At 39.8% G+C, this 27,190-nt stretch overlaps 2 protein-coding genes across 6 annotated transcripts in view; one reads left to right on the top strand and one right to left on the bottom strand.

Moving 5' to 3' along the window:
* The window catches only part of ANGEL2 (angel homolog 2 (Drosophila)), an 18,149-nt gene extending 499 nt beyond the window's left edge, over positions 1–17,650 (top strand). For 2 of the 5 annotated variants that reach the window (XM_010853042.1, XM_010853043.1), the window contains exons 2-9: positions 1,866–2,191; positions 7,277–7,533; positions 8,321–8,390; positions 9,753–10,174; positions 11,073–11,199; positions 11,606–11,663; positions 13,554–13,717; positions 15,288–17,650. In XM_010853042.1, the coding sequence (XP_010851344.1) occupies positions 1,866–2,191; positions 7,277–7,533; positions 8,321–8,390; positions 9,753–10,174; positions 11,073–11,199; positions 11,606–11,663; positions 13,554–13,717; positions 15,288–15,439 (1,576 nt within the window). In that variant the 3' untranslated portion in view covers positions 15,440–17,650. Of the gene's footprint in view, positions 1–1,865; positions 2,192–3,462; positions 3,916–7,276; positions 7,534–8,320; positions 8,391–9,752; positions 10,175–11,072; positions 11,200–11,605; positions 11,664–13,553; positions 13,718–15,287 lie in introns of those variants that run through there. The other 3 variants (XM_010853045.1, XM_010853044.1, XM_010853046.1) reach the window with 3 other exon arrangements.
* Positions 17,651–17,882: 232 nt separating this feature from the next.
* VASH2 (vasohibin 2) overlaps positions 17,883–27,190 on the bottom strand; it is a 39,802-nt gene continuing 30,494 nt past the window's right edge. Inside the window, exon 7 of the mRNA XM_010853041.1 lies at positions 17,883–20,954. Coding sequence (XP_010851343.1) covers positions 20,882–20,954 — 73 coding nt within the window. The 3' untranslated portion in view covers positions 17,883–20,881. The remainder of the gene's footprint in view (positions 20,955–27,190) is intronic.

Raw genomic sequence — 27,190 nt, 5'->3', positions numbered from 1 at the left:
GCTCACTTCCCGTAACCCAGCCCGAGCCTCCGGGTCCCCGGCCTCCTGCCCCAGCCCCGCAGAGCCCCGGGCGGGCAGCTGCGGGTCAGTTAGCCAGGCCGCCGTTCGCCATGGGTTCGGGGCGGCCTGACCCCGAGGGAGGCGCGCGCCTTGTGCACACGCCCCGGGGCTGCTCTGTTGGTGTGTGGATGCCTCGCAAACTTTTCCCCTCCCCGACTCTGGGATCCCAACCTTTTACGATGATTACCAAATTCTCGTTCCACATCGATATTACCAGATAATTTACTTGTGAAATCGACTTATCGAATAAAAAGCACTTCAAGAGGTGCTGCCCCCATTAGCGCCTTTCTAAGTAGTATCCACGAGTTGCTGGCTTTTATATACTGATTTTTTTTTCTAATACACTTTAAAATAAATGCTTGGTATTATTTAATTGTGTACCATATGAAACTGACTGGTGTATTATCACACGTGGGAAATACAGCACCCTCTTAGTTTTTACATCAGTTACGGGGATCAGGTTTTGACTCCTGTAGTTTGGGGACTTTGCTGTTCCGTAGGCAGCGTTTCCTGAGTACCAGCTGTGTGCCACGCACTGTGCTAGGCACTTGGGAAGAGACCCAGATTAAAAGGAATTAGGGTGCTCTGGCCCCAAAGGAGCCCATCAATTTAAGAGAAAATAAAAAGTCTGTATAAGTAACTACAAATACAGCGAATACGTTTTGTAGTACAAGTATTATATTAGAATACGGTAGCTTATTGGGGTAGAAGGTCTATGGCTTTTCTCCAAATCTCTATGGCTTTCAGACTTGTCACAAAACAGGATAGACTTACCCATGTCATGTCTTTAAAAGTTTACAATTATGTTGAGGTTAGAGAGCAATTTGAGAAAGGGTAAACTGCTCAATAAATTTATATAAAAATGTAAATGCTGTTGAAACAAATATATAAAGGTCAAATAACAGTAAATACAATTTAAACAAAATTCCCTTGGTGATGAAAGTGGACATTATTGACACTGACTTGGAAATACAGCTTTAATGAATTCTGGAGGACAGGAGGAGTCTCTCAGAATTGTAGCTATTTGCCAGAATAGCGTTTTAGTGTTTGAGTTGCATTGTTTCATAAGAGAGCCTGAGAGCAATATATCTATTCAAAATAATGATAACATTATTTTGGAGACATTTTTCATGATAGAGCCTATCATATAATTGGTATCAGATAATTGGTGCTGTTGGGTTTGGAGTGTTGGTGAATTTCTAGTCTTTTTCATTTCCCTCAAGGAGGAGCAAGCTTAAAAGAGAAAAAAGTAGCACGGAAAAATAAATTATGTACTGATTACCAGGAGAGGTAGGTAGTTTCATGAAGTAGTGATAGGCTTTTGTTTTCTTAGCTATAAAGATGTTTGGAAAATAAAACTTTGGTATAAAAAAGTTGTTCAGAAACATATTTTTACTCCAAACCCAGGTTAGAGAGATTCACTTTTATTATAGTCAGTTTATGTGTTCTGTATTTAAGTATTATGTGTGCTGTGGGTTTTATTTGTCCATTAGGTTTTATTAGATGCTAGAAAGCTACTCAATACAGTTTGGTGATTGGTTTATCTCTCAGCTGAATTGTGTGGACTTTTAGAAGTTTAGCTGGTACTTGGGGAGGCTGGTGGATTCTCTGTTAAGTGTTTAGAATACCATTCATAGTTGAGGGAGCGTTTTGAGGTATTGCCACGAGCAGTGAAATCCTTCAGATTGAGAAGTCAGATTTTAAATATTAGACATTACCTTCCCTTGAGGAAACAGATTTAGATTCTGTGTGCTATATAGCTGAACAAAAAGTGGTGCCTCAAGGAGTGTATTTATTTCTTTTAGATACCCCATGTTACCCCACCACCAGAAGAGTCTGGGCAGAGACTGGACTACACCGTGGGAGAATCTGCAAAAGTGTTGCTGGAACAGACACATTTCTAGTTGTATGAGGTGGCCTGGACATTACTCTCGCGCCCCTTACCCGTACTTCAGTAGTAGGCATTTCTCACTAAATTGGAGACCACCTGGTTTGTTTGAGTCTAGAGCTCCGTTTCAGTACTGGAACTGGAGACCTGACAGCCTGAGCCAGACTTCCTTGTTTCATCTCTCTAGTTACATCATGAACTCTGAGGGAGATGAGCCTTCATCAAAACGAAGAAAACACCAAGGTAAAGGTGACATTTATCTTGGTGCAGAAATAGACATAAGCCATAGCGTAATTGAAACTTTTCATATTTAATCCTTAAGAAAACCTCCTGCAGGTTTTAGAGGTGTTTGGTGTTTATTTTTAACCAGTACTTTTCTGTTAGGAAAACGGAAATTATTTTTTTTAATTAAGTCTTAAAAAAAAAACTTCAATTAATTGTGTATTTCTGGCAGTAAAAATGAAAGTTACTCTTCATATAAAGTTGGAAAACAATGGAGAACCAGATGGAAACATTAAGAATAATTTTAAAATTCACTGTTTTTGAAACAACAATTCTTAGATTTCTTAGAAATTGATAACGTATTCTTGAGATTCCACAGATATATTAAAAAACATTATGTTTTCATTTTTAATGTTAGCATTATAAGACAAAAAAATTTCCTTAAATAGAAACAATCATAAGTGAAAAATATTTTCTTACAGAATCAAATTTTAGCTTATTAAATTTATATTTTTCATGATGGGTCTTTAGACATAATCAAGAGTCTTTGGGAAGTTTATCTTTTAACCACATCTTATTCAACTTTGAGACAGTTTTTTCTAGCTATCTTGGTTATTTCTATTTTTCTCCTGTTCTTTTTACTCTCAACAATTCACCAGACTCTCTGTGCTTCCAGCCCTGCCCCCCTCCAAAAGGATACACGAGTAGTCTAAGTAAATTTGGAATTGTCATTCTTACTGAGCTACAGTTGTCGATGAAGATCATTCCTCTGAAGATACTTGGAAATAGGCTGTGTGAGTGTTAATTTGCAGGGAGCGGACATGTTTGTCAAAGAAAGGCGTTCAGAGCGAGTCTCACCTGGGAATAAGAGCTAGATTAGTTAGAACTCTTCTAAGTAGGACTTCTACTACACATTTAAGTAGAAATTCTAATTACTCAGAAGAAGTGGAAATAAATTTGTATAGCGCTTAACCATCAGTGTATCTGTAAACAAGTATTTGAGTGATTGAAAGGTACATTTAGAATCATTAAAATTAGGTTCCTAAAAACAACCCATCATCTGAGGCTGTATGAGGACGTGAGATGGCTGCTCGTTCACGTATTCATTGTTCATCAGGTTGACACACTCCTCTTCTGTTTGGCCTCTTGTAAATCTGGTGGGCTCTCAGGTGGAGAGGTGGCCTAGTGACCCCAGGCATGGGCTTAGGAAACGCTCCTGCTCTCATTCTGCTCCACCACTAACTGTGTGAGTCTGGACAGGTTACAAACCTCTCTGCTCCTTGGTTTCCTAGTGTGAAATAATGCCTGCTTTGAAAGCCTGTGGAGGATGGAGTGAGACATATTCAACGTGCCTAACACATTGTTGGCTTCATAGTAGGTACTCAGAAAATCCTGGTGGTGTTGTTTTCCCTTAAATGGATGGGGAATTACATTTACAGACCGATAAACTTTGATTGCAACCTGACTCTCTATATGTCCGTTCTTCCTAGGTTTTGTGAATAAGGAAAATGCTCTTCGTTAAGCCATATTTGTGACTTCTGATATTTCACTAATACTACTTTTCAATCAAGAGAACAGCATTGCTAACTTGCCTGTCACTATAAAGTGGTATTTGAAGGATTTGTGTGACCCAATTATGACCTTTTAATTAGGCACCCTAGAAACCCAATCAGGCCTAATTGCTTGCTTTTTTTGACTCATCTGTCTTCTCTGCTGTGACCACCTTGTTCCTCCTGACATGGAAGGTATATAAACTTTTGTAGTGTGAATTTATGTTGTGAAGTCTGTGAAAGCCAGAGACTGTCCACTCTCTCAGTAGTTTTCAAATTGTCTTCCATGGAACCCTAGCATTCGAACAAATTTCTGTATGTTTATTCAAAGCAAATGTGGTCAGAATGAAATGTGTTTACCCCATCATCCCAGCCCCAGTCCCAGCCTACCAGGGGTTAATGGTCAGGACATGAAAAATAATACCAAAGAGTTATACAGACTGTAGAAGTCTGAAAGCTACTGTATTGATTTGATCATCTTGTGGTCTTGGTTATTTTAAAAAGTGGAATTGCCGAAAGAGTTGGTTTAAACTCTTAATTTCCAGGACTATACAAATCTTATGCTTTTATATGCCATTACATATACATATTTTATAAGAAAGCATGAATGAATTTAATGCAGCGGTCCCACCAGGGTAGTGCTGTAAGTTTGTAATGATAGCTAACATTTTGTTGTATGACTAGAACCCTCTCCATCTCATTTACATAAAAAGATTTAATGATTTGTGACTAAAACCATAGACAATCCCTAATTTATGAGGGAATTATGTTCTCGATAATCAGTTCTTAAGAATCACTTCTGTTTTCCTCATAGAAACTATGTTATAAATTTCAGAGTAGCTGTGCAGAGTCAGTATCAGTAGCTTTAGTTCTGGCCTTTAGGGGTTCAGTTCAGTTGCTCAGTCGTGTCCAACTGTTTGTGACACCATGGACTGCAGCACGCCAGGCCTCCCTGTCCATCACCAACTCCCAGAGTTCACCCAAACTCATGTCCATTGAATCAGTGATGCCATCCAACCATCTCATCCATCCTCTGTCGTCCCCTTCTCCTTCTGCCCTCAATCTTTCCCAGCATCAGGGTCTTTTCCATTGAGTCAGCTCTTTGCATCAGGAAGCCAAAGTATTGAAGTTTCAGCTTCAACATCAGTCTTTCCAATGAACACCCAGGACTGATCTCCTTTAGGATGGACTGGTTGGATCTCCTTGCATTCCAGGGGACTCTCAAGAGTCTTCTCCAACACCATAGTTCAAAAGCATCAATTCTTCTGTGCTCAACTTTCTTTCTAGTCCAATTCTCACATCCATAGCTAACATTTTGTGTGAGCTATGACTAGTCATAGCTAGTCATGTATACATGACTACTGGAAAAACCAAAGCCTTGACTAGACGGACCTTTGTTGACAAAGTAATGTCTCTGCTTTTGAATATGCTATCTAGGTTGGTCATAACTTTCTTTCTAATGAGTTAGCGTCTTTTAATTTCATGGCTGCAGTCACCATCTGCAGTGATTTTGGAGCCCCCCAAAATAAAGGCCTTTAGGAGTAGGATTCTCCATATTCAGTGAAGGATAAGGGATAGTTTCCTTCTCTTTCCTGGGCATAGGACAAGCACTGAGCTAAATTATGTGATAGTTGAATGCTTTTGTTACTTTGGTTTTCTTTCCTTCATCAGTTTTTACCTTTCTCCTCAGGCTCCTAGTACCTTTGGTATCATAATTCCAACTCCCGTGTTCCACTCAGACCTCGCTATTCATAAAAATTGCCTTCCTCTTCTGTCCTCTGGTCAGAATTCCTATTCCTTCAGTGCAGCAGATATCAGCTTTTAGATTTTGAGGGATGAAATCTGATTAAAGTCACTTAAAAGTTTTACTTCATTGACATTTCTAGAGTGTACTGATACTTTTTTTCTTTCACCTTTTTTGAGATATAACTGACATTACCAGCACAGTCTAAGTTTAAGGTGAACAGCATAATGATTTACCTTACTACACCATGGAAGGATTACCACAATAAGTTTTGTGAACTTCATCATCCCAAAGAGACACAAAAGAAAGGGGAAATAAATATTTTGTATGTAATGTGAGCTTTTAGAATTTACTCTCTTAACAACCTTCATATAGAACATGCTACAGTGTTAATTAAATTTACCATGTTGTACATCACACCCCTGTTACTTATTTATTTTATAACTGAAAGTTTGTACCTTTTGACTGCCTGCAGCTAGTTCCCCCACCCCTCTAGAATGTGTTGATACTCTGTAAATATATAATTACAGAAGATTTGGAAAAATCTTTCACAGTCCTTCATATCAGAGATAATTACTCTTAAAAATAGTGGTATATTTCCTTGTAGTCTTTCCCCCCCATGTTTAGAATACTCTTCCTCAATTTATTTTTTATTTAATTTTTAATTGGAGAAATTTAGGGATTCTGAATCAGTGAAATGAAAGCCTTACAGGAAAAGGGAGATATTCTAGGGCTGAGATTTTCTCATATCATCTAATTGTGCTTGAAAGTCCATCTTCAAATCTTTTTGTTTCCCAAGTTCATCCTATTTCTTGTTTTCCCTTCTTTTAAGCTTATAGATTCTCTAAAAAGTTCCACATTTGTCTTTATGACTTTCATGGCAGTAAGAGTATCCTCTTTATTGATGGGGAGAGGAAGATCGAAGGAGTATGTGTGTTGTGTATGAGTGTTTATACATATATATGGTACTGTGTTTATGTATCTATAGATACATACATGTGTGTGTGTATGTATTTTTTTAAGTAATCATGTCTAAATCAAAGACTGCTTATAATTTCAGAATCTCTTGCTATTTCCTCCTGTTCTCAATACTTTTTCAGTGTACACGGTGTCTTTGCAGAATATAAACTGTCACACATTCCTGATTGTTGCATGCTAGGTTTGTCAATCAGGATTAGCATTTACTAGCATTGTATAGCTATGTTACATTTAATTTTTGCTTTGGCGTGCATTAAAAATATTTCTTTTGTTTATTTCATTAGCAGTCTTCTGTAAATACTGCTTCCATTTACTGTCATATACCCTTCATTCACATCTAAACCAGATTTCTCAGATGAATTGTCTCAGGAACATAGTTAAGCATTTGATGATCTTGTCATACTAGTAGGTGATAAAATACAATATGAAATTATCTTGTTGAAAGACCAGCTGTGTCATACAAGTATATTGTCCTGGCTATGAAGTTGCTGAGCATGTCTGGCAAATCCATGCCATAATCATGGGGAAGTGAGAAGCCATGACCTGTGTAGTCTTAGCTTTGTTGACACACGCTCAGAGCCTCCAGAATGACTTCCTGAACCCTCTTAAACATGTTTTGTGCCTCTTGGATCAGGCAGTGTATCATTCCACGGTCTTTGTAAACAATTTGATGACCACTTCTAGTCATGAGGTGCTACAGTACCATTTTCTAGGGGAAAACATTCTGTTCATCACTTATAAGAATTTTTAAAAGGCAAAAAATACTTACGTGCAGGAAAATATATGATCTGTTTTTTATTAATTCTTTGTATTTTGTCTAATATATTTTAACAGGCACAATACAACGGCATTGGGAATATATATGTAACCATAATAAAGAAAACACGAAGATCCTAGGAGACGAAAATGTTGACCCCATATGTGAAGACAGAGAGAACAAGTTTGAGTTTTCAGTGATGTCCTATAATATACTTTCACAGGATTTACTGGAAGACAATTCACACCTTTATAAACACTGCCGGCGGCCAGTATTACACTGGAGTTTTAGGTTTCCCAATATTCTGAAAGAAATTAAACACTTTGATGCAGATGTAAGTGTAAAATATCATCAGAATTGTTCACCTAAGGAAAAGTTGGATTCATTTCTGAACTAAATGGTTTTTTATCCCTTTTGTTTGTGAAGTAAGAAGGGAAGGCCTATATAGTTACAGGTGAATTCCCTAGCAGTCCAGCAGCTAGAACTCTGTGCTTAACACTGCCCAAGGCTCGAGTTCCATTCCTAGTCGGGGAACTAAGATCCCACAAGCCACAGTGTGGCTAAAAAAAAATTTTTTTTAATAGATAATATGATGAAACAGCTTTGAATAGGGTATTATACCTTTGGAGGCATAACTTGCTAATGGTTGTTGATATAAATGATTATATAACTTTTCAGAAAAGATTCAAAAAGCTTTAAGTATCAATCAGTTTTGAGACAGGGACTGGTACCATATTAAGTATTCAGTAAATACTTCCCTTTGATTGAAAATTTTAATAATTCATGGAAAAATTAATTTTGATGATAACATTCAAAAGACTAGAAGGATTTAGTATGAATGAACTTGTAAATTCAGGAAAAATATTCCAGCATATAAATTATAAATATTTCCTTTGAGAAATACCAGTTTTGGATAATAAGAGGGATTCATGTGAGTAAAGGTCATGGTTTTGGGGACTGATCAAATTTGGAGACATTGATTTGATAGATTTATAAAAGAAAAAATTATTTCAGGTTTCATTAGGTTTTTAGAATTTTAGAAACCTATTTTTAAAACAAAAGCACCAGAAAATTCATATTTGTATTTTTTTGTTTTAATTCAAGCCATTTTTTCTTCTAAGGTACTTTGTTTGCAAGAAGTTCAAGAAGATCATTATGGAACCGAGATCAGGCCAAGTTTGGAATCATTGGGTACAAATGTAACTTTTATTTTAGCCAGATTTACTTAGTGAGTTATTAAAGCATAGCTTGCTAACAAAGGTGTGTGGTGTATTTGGACTAAAAATCTTAATTTTGAAAAACAGCTTAATACTCATTTTAAGAGGTCAAGAAAAGATTGAAGTATTTCAAATGGGTACTTTTGTGTTGATACATATTTTAATATAAATGGAAAAGTGTGCAAAAATCTCTTCATAGCTGCCTTTCTAGGAGTCTCTTTGCCTACTACCAGACTCCTAGGATTCTGAGTTCCGTGAGATTGGGGACCATTGTATCTAGTTCATCATTTTATAACACCTATGTCCACGGTGCCTAATTGAATGAATACCTTTAGAAACAGGTCATCTCTTTGAGAAATGCTGCCTACGTTGCATTCATTCATTCAGCACGTATTTTTTTGAGTGTCTGCTGTACACCATGCACTGTTGAAGGCAATGGGGATACAGCAGTGAGCAAAACAGGTAACAGGTCTCTGTGCTTGCGGAGCATACATTCTAGTGGAGAAAGGCCAAGAATAGACTGCACAAACAAGTAAATAGTACCTCAGGTAATGAGAGTTTTCTGGAGAAAAACACAGGAAGGGGGAAATGGGTCAGCTTTCAGTTTTAAACAAAATGACCAGAGAGAGCAACTTTTGAGTAAAGACCCAAAGGAGGTGAAGGAACAAGTGGTGGCTGGAGCATTCCAGGTAGTGGAGATGGCTAAGAAGGTTGTAGTGCCTTGAGGCAAGAGAAACTGCTGTGTGTGGAGTGGATCAAGCAGGAAAGAGTTAGAGGCAAAAAGGTAAGAGATCTGGGGTTGGGAGAGAGGGGACAGGTTACTATAAGGTCGCTGTTTTTGCCTTGACTCTGACTTTTGTTAGGATGGAAATGAGAGCGTGATAACACATGTATGTAACACTGCAGTCTGCCGGTAAAAAAAAATCTATTTGACCCAGAAGTAGACTTTTTTGATTCCAACACTTTTTAACATCCTACCTTACTAATACACTAACCCTGGTGGCTCAGACGGTAAAGCGTCTGCCTGCAATGCGGGAGACCCGGGTTCAATTCCTGGGTCGGGAAGATCCCCTGGAGAAGGAAATGGCAACCCACTTCAGTATTCTTGCCTGGAAAATCCCATGGACAGAGGAGCCTGGTGGGCTACAGTCCATGGGGTTGCAAAGAGTCGGACACAACTGAGCAACTTCACTGAGCGACAAACATTGTCCAAAAATTAGAATTTTGTTTTGCCATATTTATTATTTTTTGCAAGTGTGGCAAAACAGTTCTATTACTTTCGTATATATATTGAAAAAACAGTCATCTTTGTTAAAAATTTTTTTCTTTCTTACAGGTTATCACTGTGAATACAAGATGCGGACAGGAAGGAAACCTGATGGCTGTGCCATTTGCTTCAAACATTCCAAATTTTCACTCTTATCAGTGAACCCAGTGGAATTCTACCGCCGTGATGTTCCTCTGTTGGACAGAGACAATGTTGGATTAGTGCTGCTCTTGCAACCCAAGATTCCAAGCGCTGCCTCCCCTGCCATCTGTGTAGCTAACACACATCTGTTGTATAACCCAAGGCGAGGTGACATTAAACTGACCCAACTGGCAATGCTTCTGGCAGAGATTTCCAGTGTTGCCCATCAGAAAGACGGCAGCTTCTGCCCCATTGTTATGTGTGGGGACTTCAATTCTGTTCCTGGTTCTCCACTCTATAGTTTTATTAAGGAAGGAAAATTGAATTATGAAGGACTCGCCATAGGAAAGGTAAGTGCATTCCTTCTTATTAGGAGGTGGGTGTAAGTCTCTGTCTACATTGTAAAGTGAGGACAGAGCTTTACCTTGTAAAGTCATCCCAGAGCTGTTTGAAAACCTCAGATGAACCAGTACCCTCACTTTATCAAGCTGCAATGATGATCCATAGCTACTCATAAGTAATTACATTCACTGGATTTAATTCACTTTTCCATCTATTTGTGACAATATTCTGCTTGGAGGAAGTAGGAGCCAACAAAAAATTCAGAATGGGGGTGAAGAAGGAAAATAAAACCATTGACAGACATGAGTACTTCACAAATAAGGAACTACTCACAGGTGCAGAGAAGCGTTTTGAATGCCGGGTGTGGGCAAGAGAGTTGGAGAAACAGTAATTTAATATTTGCTTATTATATAAGTTTTCCTTTCCATAAGGATACATATTTCAGTTCTTTAGCTGAGTATAATTTATCCCATGTTTTTATTTTTATTGTTCTGTTCTGCTTAGTTCAGATTATTTCCTCTTTAGTACATTTGACCAAAGTAAGCCCTTGCCACTGAGTTTTGGATGATAGTTTACAATTTTATGAGAGTTGATCTTTCTTAGTATTTTATATAACAGGAACTATAATGCAGGTAGTAAAAAAAAGGAGGAGCAGTATTAGTCCAAAGCTATAGATCATTTAGATTTCCAAATTTGAGAAAAACATGCATAGGAAAAGATTACCATTTTTATGTAAGTAATAATGTTTTCTGAACTGTATTTGAGCAAAATTTTACAAGCACAAATGATATAATGAATAAAGGATAATATTTACTATTCTTGGATTTCCTTTTATTTAAGAAATAAACTTTTCAGTACATAATTTAAAATCTATTTACCTAAGATACCTGTTGAAATTTTGTTTAGGTATCTGGCCAGGAACAGTCTTCACGGGGACAAAGAATTTTATCTATTCCAATTTGGCCCCCAAACCTAGGTATCTCACAGAACTGTGTGTATGAGGTACAGCAGGCACCAAAAGTAGAAAAGCCAGGTAAGTGTTTGCAATCCATTTTGGCAGTCTTCTTGATAATAGTGTTCCCTTTGAAGGCATAAAACTAAATTTTTAAAGGGATAACATCTCAGAGATGAATATTCATATATAAAAGCATAGGGTTGTTCACTTTTTTTTTTTTTTAAGAATTCTGATTACCTTTTTGAAAATCAACTTCCAAAATTACTTTTGCATGAATTACTTGCATGTTGCTTTAAACATGTTTGTGTTTTATTTTTGCTAATTAGTATTTGCATAATACGTATTCTGGGATGAACCATTTAACTAGGCATCTATCTAAACTAGATATGCCTTAAATACTGTTCCTAGAGTAAAAGTACTCTACGGCAAAATAGAACAAAACAAGACACTGAGAGTATTAATAAGCTTCTCTCTGCCCTTACAGATGGTGACCTGACACAACCAGAGCTGGACAAAACAGAGGTCCTAGTAACAGCTGAAAAGTGAGTTCTGGAAAGCAACAGTAGACATTTGCTGACTCTAGTTGAGTAAAGAAATCATTTCTCAAAAATCACTTGGTTAAAAAATAAAGCTGATGATACTCTGTGCTGGTGAAGAACGCTGGCTCTTAAGTCAAATAGACCTGAGTTCTAACACTAACTTTGCTGCTCTTTAATTGTGTGATTTTAAGCAAGAAATTTAACATTTTTAAAAGGTTCAGTTTCTTTATAATCTGGGTTGATGTGAGGACTAGATGAGACAAAGCATGTAAAACTCAGTGTTTGACATACAGTAGGTGCTTAAGCATTGTTTATAGAAACAATTTGTCCATGGACCTGAACCCACTAACATTTATTGCTATTATGTATTTAAACAAAGGTGAAGATCACAGAAAAATATCTTTCAGATTTCAAGAGGATCTTTAGCCTCCTTTAACTGCTTACTGAATCTCAAAAATAAATCTATAGGAGAATTGATCCAAAAAAAGAATATGGCTGTAGAAAAGATAATTACCTGAACTTATCTCTTAAACTACAGGGTAAGGTCTTCATAGGTAGCTAGGTAAAGATGCCTGGGTTTCTTTTTATTAAAGAATCATGGATGCTTAGGGCTGTGATTGAAAAACATATATTTAATACAATAGGACATTTGTGTCTTAGGAGATTCTCAAAATGTCTTGATTATTTCGTAGTCTGACTCTTCTATAGTTTTGACTTTTAACATTTAAATTTCAGAATCACCTCTCATTTTTATCTGACTTCTTCTCAGTCTTATTATATTTTGTATATCTTGTTTTGGGAAAATATCTATAAGAACTAGAAAGAAAGGAGCAATTTTTTAAAATTAAAATTTATTAAAAAATTTTAAACCTTTCACAGTAGAAACTTCCCTGAGTGAGATAATTAAAAAGGCTACTCTTACTAGCAAATACTTAGTTTTGAGTAATTCTAAAATCTTTTTATAAAAATAGGGTGTAAGAAAAGCTACTTATATCTTTAAAATAGTGCCTTTATATGCATACTTGTATCTGTAAACTAAAATGTTAGTAGTAAGAACAGTTGGCAGTAGGCCTATTTTACATTTAATAATATTGTAAATATAAGTCCTCAGACATAAAAAGTTTCTAAAACTTGGCAGTAGAGCAATTTGAAGCAATTATCTGTACTTATTGACCTATGAGCTCTTTAAAATCAGGGCATCTTTATCAGTGTATTCTTAGCGCTTAAGAAGAGATAGTGCCTTGGACTTAGGAGATGTTTGATAAATGTGTGTTGGATGAACAAAAAATTTCTTTTAAATTTTGTTTTGTTTCATGACATAAAATATCCTTAAAATTCATGATGTGTTAATGGGAGATGATTTTTAAACCTTTTGCCTGAAACATCATGTGTATTTAAAGAATGGGGTAAATGTAAGCCATTATATAGAAGCTGTTTTAAGATGCAGTACAAAATTATCTCACATACCATAGCAAGGATAACCATGGAAAAATATGGCCCCTCTGACATCAAAAGTTTGTAAGTTCTAAATAGTATTCCTAAAGGCCACTTTAATATTCTTAGAAGCAGCAAAAAACTTACAAATTGTTTTAGAATATGTGTTCATTAGTAAGTGGAGGCTATCAAATATGTTACAATTAATTAAAAAAATCACATTAGTATGTTAATTATTGAGCTCCCCCACCCACCCCACATATTATACCTGTTAATGGATTTTGGATATCACTGCATGAATAAAGAAATGTGAAATTGTGATATGGTCTGTTTAAATAAATATTGTCCTAATGTCTGGTTTTGTCTGGAAATTTAAGTGAAAAGGTGCTTTAAGTAGGAGGAATTATAAAAATCATTAAAAACTTGATGAACGCTACTCTTTTTTCTCCTTCAATTTAGGTTATCTTCAAATTTACAGCACCATTTCAGCTTATCATCTGTTTATTCACATTATCTTCCTGACACTGGAATCCCAGAAGTGACCACCTGCCATTCCCGAAGTGCCGTAACGGTGGATTATATTTTCTATTCTGCTGAAAAGGAAGGTGTTGCTGAGCAGCCAGGTAAAGAATGCGTGTAATCTTAAATTCTGCTTGAGAACACAGTAACTAAAAACTTCAGGGCTGAAGCTGAGAAAGCCAAACATCTGTATGAGAAGTTCTCAATTTAGAAATTAAAAGTATTTTAAAATTGGTAATATATTTGGCAGATTGGTACTATACCCGAGTAAATCAGTTTATCACTTGCAGAAGATGGAGGCAGTGAAATACCTCAGAGCAAATTATTCCCTGTGAATTACATCCTCAGCTCCAGCCTCCAATCCCAGCCAGCTTCTGAGTTCCTTTATAGATCTTTTATATTGCCTTTTGGTTTTATCCAGCACAAGTCTACTGTTGTTGCGGCGGCAGCATCACACAGCTTTGTACTTTTACTAAGGGGTGCCGCCTTCACTGGAGGGCCTTGCTTGTCCTGCCAACAGCTGACGGTTTTGTCATGTTGACCCTGGGATATTGTCTCTTTCTGGAAAGAGAAGTCTGAACAGTGTGTTTTCAAAAAGCACAGGTGATAAAACACTTTTCCTTGTATGATTCATTGACAACAAGGTATTAACTGTTGGTCAAAGGATTTACTGTGGAGGAGAAAGGGAGGTTTAATAGTAGTGAAAGTGGAGTTGCTCAGTCGTGTCTGACTCTTCACCAGCCCCATGGACTAGTCCATCAGGCTCTTCCGTCCATGGCATTCTCCAGGCAAGAATACTGGAGTGGGTTGTTGTTCCCTTTTCCAGGGGATCTTCCCAACCCAGGGAGTGAACCTGGGTCTCCTGCATTGCAGGCAGATTCTTTACACCAGGGAACCAGGAGTCAAAAAAGTATTCAGAAAATTGATCCTAAATGTGGGCAGCTATTTCGTCTTTTCTGATTTTCCTTTTTTCTCTTCCTTTTTTTTTTTTCAATGCTACTTTTCTTTCCCAATTTTCCCTTCTGTTTTTTTCTTTCTATCCAAAAATAACCTTACTAGTAACACTCAGGAGATGTCCAATCCCTCTCCACTAGATCATCTCTACAAAATAACCTTGTTGCTTTCAATTTGTAATTTAGTTCTGGTAGTTGTCCTTATATATATATATCCACTAGATGGCGGGAGTGTGCCGTGGACCAGCATCTCCAATGTTAACATCAAGAGCCTTTTACTCCACTTCTGTGGGTACTAACTCTCTGGGACCAAATTATACTAATTTATTCTGCAGTCACTTAATAAATGTCCTACTTAGATGTGGCTTAGTCTTTCGGTTTTATACAATTATAGAAAAGTTGATGGGTGAATTTCTTAGGTAGTTGTCAATCTCAAATTACTCTTAACATTCTTATGTGTTACATTGATATTTTCTTCTAAAGATTATTTGTAGAACTTGAAATTGAAAAAAAAAAATCTGAAATAGGAAAACAAACATCTGAGACTGCTGTTTGAGTGTTATAATTAGGTTATAACTCAATAAAAACTAACCAGATTTTAAACTGTTTCATATTAGACTTCCAAGGCAGTGTCAAGTTACATATCATTTTTTTTAAAGACTTCTGGGGTCAACGTACAACCTGTTATTTCACTAAATATGTATGTGCTTTTTTAATGTAGGAGCTGAAGTTGCTTTGGTTGGTGGCTTGAAACTTCTAGCCAGACTGTCACTTCTTACAGAACAAGACTTATGGACTGTTAATGGACTTCCAAATGAAAATAACTCTTCAGATCATTTGCCTTTATTGGCTAAATTCAGACTTGAACTCTGACTCTTGATTACATATATACTTTGCTTTCCCGTTTGGTTTTTTTTTCCCCAAAGAATGTAAAGTTGTTCTTAAGAGTTTGCATGTTTATTTATTTTTACGCTATGAAATTTCTGAAGAGGTTTATGTTAAATGTTTGAAACAGGTAACAGAAGAAACACGTTTACACTTTTCTTTTTTAATAATGAAAAAATATTTTCCTGACAAGTGAGATCTAAATGCTGTTTATTGCAAAAAAAGTTGTAAATATTTATTCTAAATCCCAGTAAAGTTGACAGTGATTTTTAAATACGGCGCAACTTCTTTAGTCCTCTTAGGAAAGAATTTCTTGTTTTTAGCAAGCTTTACAGTGGATCCAAAATATCTTTGAGTTCTTGCAGACCACAACTCATTCCCTTCCAGAAGGCCTGATTTCATCACAAGTATCATGTCTGTTGAGTCTTAACTCATTCATCTCAGAAATCATTGGGTTGTTCCCAAGTATCTAACCATTTTAGTTTGTCTTTGATGGGGCTTGACAGTGCTTTTTAGAACTATACAAATTGCTGAATCCATTTTATTACCATCCTGAGCCATGTAAGGTGCCTGCATTTTATTGGGAAGATGTAGGTCACCATAACTAGCAGGATGAGGTGTTTTGGACAAGCCCACTCTCCATCCTGTAGTGGACTGCACAGGATGCCTGAGAGAGTCAAGAAGCAGGGGTCATGCCTTGAGTTTCCCTAGTAATTTTTTTTTTTAATTTAGTTTCAAGAAAAGATTCTGGATTGAAGGAAAGATTTTACTTTACTGAACCAATCTTGTAGAAATTTACTTTATTAGGAAACTTGTATTTGGAACAAAGTGGCAGCTATAAGATTCTTTTTATTTGCCTCAGAAATAAGAGGAAGCCAGCAGAACTCTAGAGGGGAGATGTTAACTTGGAGACCTAACACTCTTTAATAGTTGATGATAACTGTTTTGTTGTGGTTTAACTGTTGTCATTTCTGTAATGTTTTGGGTTTTTATCTTTTTTTTTATCATGATTCAGTAGTGTGAGATGGTGCTGGTCTTTTTTATAAAGCGGTTAAGAGTGGGTCTGAAAAATCCTGCAGTTGGCTCTTAATGAGTGTTTGAATCAAACATTTTAAAACCTAAGTGAAAATTTACTCTTTTCTAGAATTGGGATCAAAGAACTATGTCCATTTTTACTAAGTAATTTTATATTATACTGAATTACAAAAGTTTTTTACAATGGGTTTTCTGAATAGAATGCTTCATTTTAAATTAGCAGCAGTAGTTACTTTATAAGCTTGGACTTTTTCTACTGAAGTTATTTACTACAATTACTAAAAAAATAAATAAACCAGATAAATACCCCCCAAAAGCATGTGGGTTATAAGGATTTCCCTAGTAAAAGTTACAGTGTTACAGAAATACTTCTGTTTATTGTGTCACTTTTTCTTTTAAACTTAACAGTATTAACCATAGGATTTCCCACATTTTGTAGTAACAGTTTTCAAAGTATTACATGTTCTGATTAGCAGATATTGTCATCAGCAAATGATAACAGCAGATAGTATATTTATCCCTTTTAGTATTAGGGAAAGAAAAATGATTCATGGATAACTATGTTGTGTTGTATGAATTTATTAACAACTAACTTTATATATAGGTATTCTTGATAAACAAACATCTCTGAAAACCTCTGAAAACTTAATTTTTTGTACCCTGATTAATATATTGTGATTTTAGGCCCTTTTCATGTGTTTCACTTTGAGTTAATCCCATAAAATTGCTTTCTGCTTTACCTTATAGAATGAAGTATTATTATATGTACTGGAGGCCAAGGAGTCCTTTGTAACTTTGTCACAGGCTTTAAAAGCTCCACTAAAATTAACTGTCCACTTGTCTTTACTTTGTTTGATCAGAAGAGTTAGTAACTGTTGGAGCCTTGTATTTACCTGCCAAAAGCAATTAAATTTGGTTAACTGCTGAAACCAAATCTCCCTGTCTCACCTGCTGTGCTATCCAGGTTTTAAATGGAAAGGGATATATTGCAGAATTGCAGTAATGAAATTTTGGTTTTACTCTAGCTTTTGATATCAGTAGGTGTGTTTGAAATTGTCTTTAAGTTAGAGATCCAGAATTCAGAGGGTTGGAAAAACATTCACTTTGTCAAGCCATGTGCACTTTGTCCCTGTAAGTTGCCTAATAAATTATCATACTAGTACATTTGTGCCTGAAGGTTTTGTGGTAGATGAAGTCAGCTGTGAAACTCACTTGTTGCCTTGGGTGATGCCAAAATATAAGGAAGCCAATAAGTGAATTAAGATACACCAAAATAGAGTGATAAATTTAATACAGAACCTGAAAACTGTGGAAGAAGACAAGGGTGAGAGTGATAAATTAGTTTACTAGAACAAGTATATAATAAGAGGGATAAGAAAAAAAGTCACACCATTTATATTTTTAGAAGGAAAACAATCCTTGAGTTTCCAGGATGATTTTATTGAAAGTCCCATGCTGTGTATAAACATACAAGTGATGAGAAAAACATTAAATTGAAACATGCACTTATCTGGCATTCTCTAAAATACCATTATACAAGTTTTCATTTACTTAGAAAAATACCCACTAAAACAATCACAGTTTTTCTTAAGAGATCTAAAAAAAATGTATTGGCCAGAACAAAGTCCAAGAGAATAAACAAGATTCTGAATTGTATGTCAAAAAAACTGTACAAGGTTGTACATAAAACTAGAGCTTACAAAAGCCTCGGGTATAGTAAGAATATGGAATTAAGATCTCCAAAGTTCTATTTACCAATATCTATTAATAAAATCCTTATGAAATAATTGACTTAGAAAAAGTGAAATGCTCATGATTTCAGAGTGTATAGAAAATACTAAATATCACTTTCTGAAATAAAAATGTACTCAAAACAGCACAACATGTAGTCTAGAATCAAGATTTCTGTCATTCATTTAAACTTTGCATGTATTATCACAATGGCTTAAGCATAAAATTTCTCTTGCATTAACTTTTTTTAAAAACTAGATTTCAAATCATTTCATGATTTTTATCTTTTGAATTATAACCAGATTTAAAATCAATTCTGTGGGGTAAATCGTGTCTTTTTTTTTTCTTACCTTATTATCAATTCACTAGAATGTAAGAGTTTGGTACTTTTCTTGTGTCTTTTAGAAATTAACATATTCCATAGGCAATAAAAATAGAGTAACAACTAAGAACATTTTAACTTATTTTCATGTTTCTGTTGACTAACTCTTGCTTTGGGGAAATGAATCTTAAAATCAAGAAGTGAGTGTGGAAGAAATCAGGTTACTAATTGAATCTTCAAGCCAGTTGGCAGTTTTAAGGCTTAGACGTCAGCATATTAGAAACAGGTTGTATTCCTAATTCCTTCCCCCGCTCTGTGGGAGACAAGGATATGCAAATATTGACACTCCATATTTTAGACTGGACAGTACTTAATATTTGGAAAATCCTATTCCAAGCCCTTAGAATGACTGCAGTATATCAATACTATAAGTAGTCTACTTATTGGATATAATAAACTTTCAGATTGATAAACATGATTTTATTTCATCTAGAGAGCAAAGTCTGTATTTTAGGATGAAAATGAAATGATTCACGGACTACTCCAAACATCTAAGTACCTGTGGCCAGGAGGCTGCAAATGGGTTTGTCTTGAGAAGATTAAAATAACTCATTTTCAATTCTACTGGTAGTACTATTCTTAAAAGTGGTTAAGTCCTGAATGTGTTTAACTGTTTTAATCTGAGATGTAGATTGGACTTACTTGGTGCTTTTTCATGTAAAGGACATTCGACTTCTTTTTTCAAGGATAGTACTTTCCATTAATACCGATTCTTAGGATATAGGGTTAGGGAGTGAGCTCAGCTGCACACGGCTGAAGGATAGAGTCTGGCTGAAGGATAGAGTCTTTTTCCTTCCCGTGTCGCCTCAGAGGTAAAGAATCTGAAATGAGCAGATTTTTTTTTTTTTTACTCCTAAAATCACCTTCAGGTAAAGAAAGCCAGAGGGGGAGGCCCCAAGACTGAAATAACACTTTTGTTGACTAACAAACTTCACTTAAAATATGCTTTTTGGTTGCATAAGTTGGCATGGTTGCTAAGATCAAACAAGTGAAGTAGAAGCTGTACTCTTGATAACACACAGACTTGGTATGCAAGTTATTCTGTGTGGTCTGCAGCAGAAGTTACACTTTAACTGCCATATGCAGGCAGATACTCATCCCCTGCTCCATGGAGAACATCACGCTATAAGCTGTAACACAGTACCCGAAGTCTTTTCCATTTAAAAAACAAAGGTTCTGCTTCTCCAATTCACTGCATTTTCCAATACCAGTTCCTAAACATCATGAAGTGGTACCTAAAAACGGTACTGGAAAAGAATCACATCATGCCGTATTTGGTCTTAATATAAGACATTACCTACCTACCAACAGTGAGTCCTTCAGAACCAAGGCCTGACTCAGAGTTTAAAACTGAGGTGAAATGTGAACAGCAAGGTTATCTAGTTCTCAAAACCTGATTCTCTCGGCCTCTGTCTGAGGGTGTTATTGTCAGAGGTAATCGCAATACTGCTAAATTTGTGTAACCATACATGACCTCATGTGCTTTTCACTGGAGTCTGCAAAGTTTAAATGTTAGTGACAGAACACAGACTAGCTTCTGAACGTGCTTTTTTGTTTTGTTTTGAAAGAAAAGCTGCTGTCAGTGAATGCTGTAAGAAAGATTAAGAAAGTAGTAACTCCCAAGATCCTGAAAATGATTTCCCATATTGCCAGAAGAATTTCAGTGCTCTTTAAGTAAAACACTTGCATATAATACCTAAAATCTCATCACATGTGCACCAGGAAAAAAATTGCAAACCTTGTGGAGATCCCCATGGGAAATACTGGGGAAACAATACAAATAGACTTAAAAAACAACCCACCATTATGTTTGCATATCTGATGTCAAGATGCTGAGGTAATATTGACTGCTTAAAAAAAACCCCACCAATCTTTGCCTCTGTTATTGCTGAAAAAGACATTAATACTGATTGAGTTACCTTACTGTATCAAAAGTGGGAGGGGGGAGGGCTTCATGAACATGGACTACTAGAGAGGCATAATGTTCAAAGCAAGTAAAAGAAAGTAGGTAAATGGGAAAATATAAAAAACTACAGTTATGGTCTTAGCCTTTCTGTCTGGAGTGAGGACAGTCCAACCCCAGTGGGGTCTATCACAGCCTTTTCATGGTTGTCCCTTCATGAATTTTTTTTTTGTTACCAGCCACTCAGAGTCTACTTCCAAGTGAATCCTTAAAAATAAAATTCACCAGTTCTCAATAAATAGTTGCAGTTCTCCTGAAGATGCTGGGTAAAGTGCAGAGAGAAGCACCATAGAAGCCCTGTTGCTGCGGTACGGCTGGCCTAAATCCGGATCTGATAGCCCACTTCGTTCAGAGTGCTGACGTCAGCCACCTTCTTCTCAGGCAGTGCAGGCCTGCGGGTAAAAGAAAGATGGGGTGGAGGGGAGGGAGTACAGAAAGATCATTTAGCATTGGTGTCAGGGCCCTCTACCCCACCCCGCCCCCCACCACATGCCAGTCCTAGCCCCCAGCTCTACTTCTTGTTCTGAAGTCTGCCTTTATAGGTTTTAAGGAGCCTTTTAATAGGTTTTCAAGGTAGAGTTCAAAACAAAATGTATAAGTTGCTGAATGAGTTTGTTTAACTTCAAGCCTGAATTTGGTCACACTGTAACTTCTGACACGTATCTGTAACCCTTGCAAGAATCTGAAGTTCAACTACAACAGAACCAAGCACCTGAACCAAATTCTCCTAGAAACCTTGGCTTCCTCGGTGCCATGGGGAAGCCCAGCGCCTCCCAGATGTCTGGGGTGACTCAGGTTCTCTTAGACATTCTCCATCTCTAGTCCAGGCTTGAGGGTATAAATTTAGGATGAATCTTTCAGAATTCATCTGAAAAAGCATGTCCATGTGGGAAATCATTCCAAGGCAAATCGCCTCGCTTCCCTAAATGTAATACGTTTTCTCATGTACTTTGCAGTATGATACTGCACTCAAGCATTTACGGGAGGCATATGAGAAAGTACTTCAAGCTGGGGAAAGAAGTCCTTCAGAAGTGCATCATCTGTCTTCATTAAAGCTACTTCGTAGGAGAATTCCCGACATAAGATCATGCCTAAGCATTCTCAGGATTTATCTCACAATTTTTTTCTCCATTTTTAAAATGAGTGGGTAGCTATTCCCTCCTCCAGGGGATCTTTCCAACTCAGGGATCGAACCTGGGTCTCCTGCATTGCAGGCAGATTCTTTACCATCTGAGTCATCAGGGAAGCCATTAACTCACCAGTTAGCAGCTAATTCAGACATGATGCTAGTAATGGTGTTGAGCTATTAGTATGCGGAATAAGAGCGGTTCAAGCAAGCGCTCCAGAATCCTTTGAGAGAAGCAGCCGCACCCAAAATGAAGTCCAGAAACCCATCTCTAAGAGTCCGTCTTCTCCCCTGGGACCTCGCATACCACCTGGGCCCTGAGCCGTGGCGGCTCTGAGATCTTCCACCGCCTCCCAAGGCTAAGCAGTTCCTCGTGCTTTAACGAGAGAACCCCTTGGTCCACGGTCCTCGCAGCACTTACCAATCAGCTCACCCCACTTTTCCGAGTCTTTCCTGCACAAGCTTTCTCCCTATCCTGGCATATTCCTCGACACCAAGTCACACGTCTCCTCCTGAAACTCTAAATGTGCTGCTCTTCGTATGTGAGACGAAAGCTAGTAAGACCCTAGCTTCCTAGCGTTTCTCAGGGGCTCAGATAAACCCACACTCGCCTATTTTCTCTCCCTCATTTCTGTGACCAACAGCACCTGCTGCAAAGTCCGCGGCAGGACAGGCGACAAGGTCAAGGAATGAACGAACCCCACCCACTGACCCCGAAACGAGGGCTTCCTGGGGTCACTGCAGCGACGGGCCACAAGCACGAGCCACTCGGACGCCAGCTGCTCTGAAGCCACTTCTTGGCCACTCTCTTGGCTTCCTCTTGAAGCCTCTCAGCCGCAAGGAAGAGAATTTTCACTTTTCAAGTTTCTCTGTTCCTGAAACCTCCCCTTATCTTTCCCACGTTCTGCTCTCAGCATCCTTAAAAATAGATGCACTTTGCCTTGGGGCCCTTTGGCCTCCTTTTTCTAAACCTTTCCTTAGCACTTCTGCCAGTTCCCCATGCCCCCAGGTGCTGAGGAACCACCACTTTATAAATAGCTTTTATTTATTAGGTACCTACTCTGTACCAAGCATTGTTCTAAGGGGCTTACATGGGTGAATTCATTCCCACCATGGCCTTACAGCGCTGATACTGTTACCATCCATCTGACAGAGGAAGAAAGAGAGGCCCTGAAAGTTAGGAAACGTGCTCAAAGTCGCGTGGTTAGCAAGAGGTGGAAACCAGAATTCTCCTCCAGAATCAAAAGCAGATGACCTTGACCAAGATGCAATGACCCTGACCCTCAGTCTCCTGGTCCCCACACAGAGCATCCTCCCAAGCATCTGAGGAAGACGTCAGGCCACTCCTGTCTCTGCATCTTGGCTTCTGGAATGCCTCCCGCATGTCTCTTCTCATCCCTTCAAGAACCCTAACCAACCCAGATGCCACTTCCCCTGTGAAGTATTTTCTGACTAGACTGCCCCCACAATGCACCACCCCTTGCTCCACATGCTCTACCATTTCCTTCTGTACATCGTTGGAGCAGGTCCCCAGCTCCTGTCAGGAGCCAGGCCACACAGCAGGGAACCATCTGCTGCTCCCCACCACTCACATTACCGCCTGAACCATCCCCACCTCACCCCAGTCCATGGAAAAACTGTCCTCCATGAAACTTCCCTGGTGCCAAAAAGGTTGGGGTCCACTAGGTTAAAGAATCCCAAAGGTTCATAATTCTTGAGTCTGCCTCAGAGTCTGCAAACAACTGTAGAGAAGGGATCAAGTAAATTCATCTGCGAATCCCCACTGTTGAATATCCTGTACCTCTCAATAAACTCTGGTCTAGCTCCTTTGTTGTTTTTAATCTAAGTTAGGTCCTATTCTTTATGACCCCATGGACTGTAGCCTGCCAGGCTCCTCTGTCCCAGGGATTTCCCAGGCAAGAACACGAGTGGGTTGCCATTTCCATCTCCAGGGGATCTTCCCGACCCAGGGATCGAACTCTTATCTCCTACATTGCAGGAAGACTTTTTAGTGTTGAGCCACCAGGGAAGCCAGTCTAGTTCCTACTAACGTGTAAATGGCTGATAGGATTTCATTGTGGTATGTTTGTGATGGGATATTTTTAACAAAGTCCTAAGCCAGAATTCAAGCTACCATGAACAAACATTCTAAGAATTGACTGGAAGACGTTTTTTTGCTTTTCTGTATATAGGAGAGGCTTTACCTTATCTTTGAAGGTCACTTGGGGAACCTGCCTACTTGTACAGCTGAATTTGGTTCTGCGACAACAGACAGCATGGGGCCTTCCAAAGGAAAGGGACTAAGTTGTCTCCTTCCTCTGTATCCCCACCCTCATGCCTCCCACAACAGCCCAGAACACAGGGGCGGAGGGAAAAAGGCTAACACTGGCAGAACTGTGGTGCTCGAGAAGACTCTTGAGAGTCCCTTGGATTCCAAGGAGATCAAACCAGTCAGTCCTAAATGAAATCAACCCTGGATATTCATTGGAAGGATGGATGCTGAAGCTGAAGCTCCAATACTCTGGCCACCTGATGCGAAGAACTGACTCATTGGAAAAGACCCTGATGCTGGGAAAGATTGAAGGTGGGAGGAGAAGGGGACAACAGAGAATGAGATGGTTGGTGGCATCACCGACTCAATGGACGTGAGTTTGAGTAAACTCTGGGAGTTGGTGAAGGACAGGGAGGCCTGGCGTGTACTGTCCATGGGGTCGCAGAGAGTTGGACACAGCTGAGTGACTGAACAACAACACTGGCAGAAAATGAGTTCAACTGAGATTCCTGGCGAACTGTCTGCAAGGTGAAACCCTCTTCTTTCATGGCAACACTGGCTGAATTTCCTGGCCTGGCGAAGGGCAGAAGTGGGTTATCGCAGCATGCCACCTGCCTGGGAGCCCAGCCAGAAATAACGGCTCAGTCCTCGCCAGCTTGTCTCAGGGCCAAAGCTGGGGGAGCTATTGTGGAGAGGCCCTTCCAAGTGCTCCCCCAGCTATAATTAGAATATTGCAAGGGGGGTTATTTTTAAGAAACACAAGCCTCAGGACGATGATTCAGCTGGGTCTGCACTTGCCCAGAACCTTGCACATCGGATCCAGGGTTATTATTTTAGAACAATGTATTTCTCCAAATCCTTCCCTAGTCCAAACAAGGAAGCCTTTCCCTCTGAAAAGCTCTCGGGCGCCTTCTATTTTAGGGGACGTGGGGTAGGGACTTCAGGTTTCCTTTGATGCACTTTGTGGAAGGAAGGAGGGGGCACTTCTCTCCGCACAAAAATGGACTGTCCCAGCCTCACTGTTGTCATGTCAATGTATCCAAGTGTGAACCAGGCTAACTGCCTGCTGGCCTGGTCCCGGAGCCAGCGCAGCGGAGCTCTGCAGAGCGGGAGGGGGCCTGGGGAGGACAGGCTCACGGTTCCATAGAGAAAGTGTTTTGTGGGAGGTGCCACTGATATTCACCACATACCCTAGTACGGGCTAACTGCACCTAGACAGTGAACCATCTCCTATGTGCGCCACCTGGGGCAGCCTCAGGGCCAAGGAAGAGCTCGGCTAGACTGGACATTGGCAACAGGGAAGCCACAAGAAGCCTCGGAATCAGAAAGCAATGGAGCACATTGGGGATGCAAGGGGGGCGACAGCCCAACCTGGGGCTGAACGAGTTGGTGTGTCTGTGTGAGACCGGACTTCAGGAAAGAGGCAGTAAGTGGAGAAAAAGCCTAGAGGGTTCCCCCTAAACCACCCAGGTCCCTCCCTGTCCCTGGGACAAGGGCTTTGTCTGAGGCGTCTCCTCTCCTCGCACCCCCAGCCCCCAAGCCGTCACTGGGCAGGATGGGTCAGACGGCCTGAAGGGCAGTCGGCCAGCAGGGCTCCTGGAACTTGGGCACCACTTACTCATTCACAAGAATTTACTAAGTGACACTTGGGCTTCCCTGGTGGTTCAAATGGTAAAGAATCTGCCTGCAAAGCAGAAGACCCAGGTTCGCTCCCTGGCTTGGGAAGATCTCTGGAGAAGGGAATGGCAACCCACACCGTATTCTTGCCTGGAGAATCCCATGGACAGAGGAGCCTGGCGGCCACAGTCCATGGGGTGGCAGAGTCAGACACAACTGAGAAACCAACACACTTAGACTGTGCCACGCGCCTTGCAGGTCTTGGGGTTACCAAAACAGATGGCCGGTCAGTAGAGCCAAAATCCATTCTTCCTCTTCTAACGGAAACGCACCCCTTCCCTCTCCCCTGCAGGTGTGAGACACCTCAGGGACGCGGCCCAGCTAAGCCCAGTTCCGGGCTCCCTGACGGGGACACACAGGCCCCCAGTCAGGCTGCTCAGGCTTCTTGCTCCTGCCTCCCTTGAGGTCACAACCCCTCACACACGTGCACAGGCCCGTGTTCACAGGTGACACCCTCATACACTGCACATTCACAAGGACGAGTTTAGCTGTACTCTCCACAGTCTCTGGACTCTATAAATGGAAGTATCGCAACAGTGCAACGTTAAATCTTTCAGTCCTTGGTGTTAAGGGTGTGTGTGTGTGTGTGTGTGTGTGCACACGCATGCGTGCGCTCAGTCGTGTCCAGCTCTTTTGCGACCCCAGGGACTACAGCCTGCCAGCTTTCTCTGTTCGTGTGATTTTCCAGGCACGAGGACTGGAGTGGGTTGCCGTTTTCTCCTCCATGTTAAGGGGGTGGAACAGATTAAATCAGGGGTGGCATCAGCCCAGCATTCACAAGTTCAGGGAGACCCAAGGCCCTCCGCTCCTGTCTAGCTGGGCAGGAGTCAGGCCAGGCCAGACTCGATCTAGGACTCATGGCCTGCACGCCTCAGGGAGGAACACTGAGGGGGGCTCCCTCCCACCTGTCACCTTCATTCAAAGCCCACCCTGCTTCTGACATTCCTCACTTCCCAGGACCACAGGCACCACTGCTGGCAGCTGACAGGGGAGACAGCTGAGGCTGCTTGTGACCAGACAAGCCTGAGCCAAGAGGGATGTGGCTCTGGAGAGAGCTCCAGCTCCCTGTTCTTTCAAGCCCTCCCCAGGCAGGAGGCTCTGGCCGGAGATCAGGAGCCAAGGCCGCTGAGAGTCCCAGGCATGGCTTCCCGGCTCTCACCTCTCCTTACTGCAGCGGAGAGCCCCCGAGGAACCCTAGCCCTGTGTGACTATCTTCAATCATCAGCTCTGGAGGCTCCTGGCTCACTTTGCCAGAGGTGGTCTTTCTTGATAAGGCCCGTCACTTCATTTTGGTTTGTTCAAGCATCTCCGGGCACCCTGGACCACCATGAAATCCCCCAGGGGATGAAGCAGGGTGGGCCTCTGAGTTGGAAACTTCCTTCTCTGGGCGCCAGGGAAGAAACCCCACCTCATTCAGGAGGTTTGACTTCTCCCTCCATAACCTTCCTAGTTCTCTCTCCCTCTCTGTGTCTCCTCTACATTCCATGTGAAGGAAATTTCCCCCTTTCCAACCACAACCCCCCCACCCACCCCTGCCCAGGGAGATTTCCTCA

This window comes from Bison bison, unplaced genomic scaffold (genome assembly GCF_000754665.1).
Source record: "Bison bison bison isolate TAMUID 2011002044 unplaced genomic scaffold, Bison_UMD1.0 scf7180017864322, whole genome shotgun sequence".
NCBI lineage: Eukaryota > Metazoa > Chordata > Mammalia > Artiodactyla > Bovidae > Bison > Bison bison.
The sequence above is the reverse complement of the archived record's forward strand: the minus strand, read 5'-3'. Positions and strand labels throughout refer to the sequence as shown.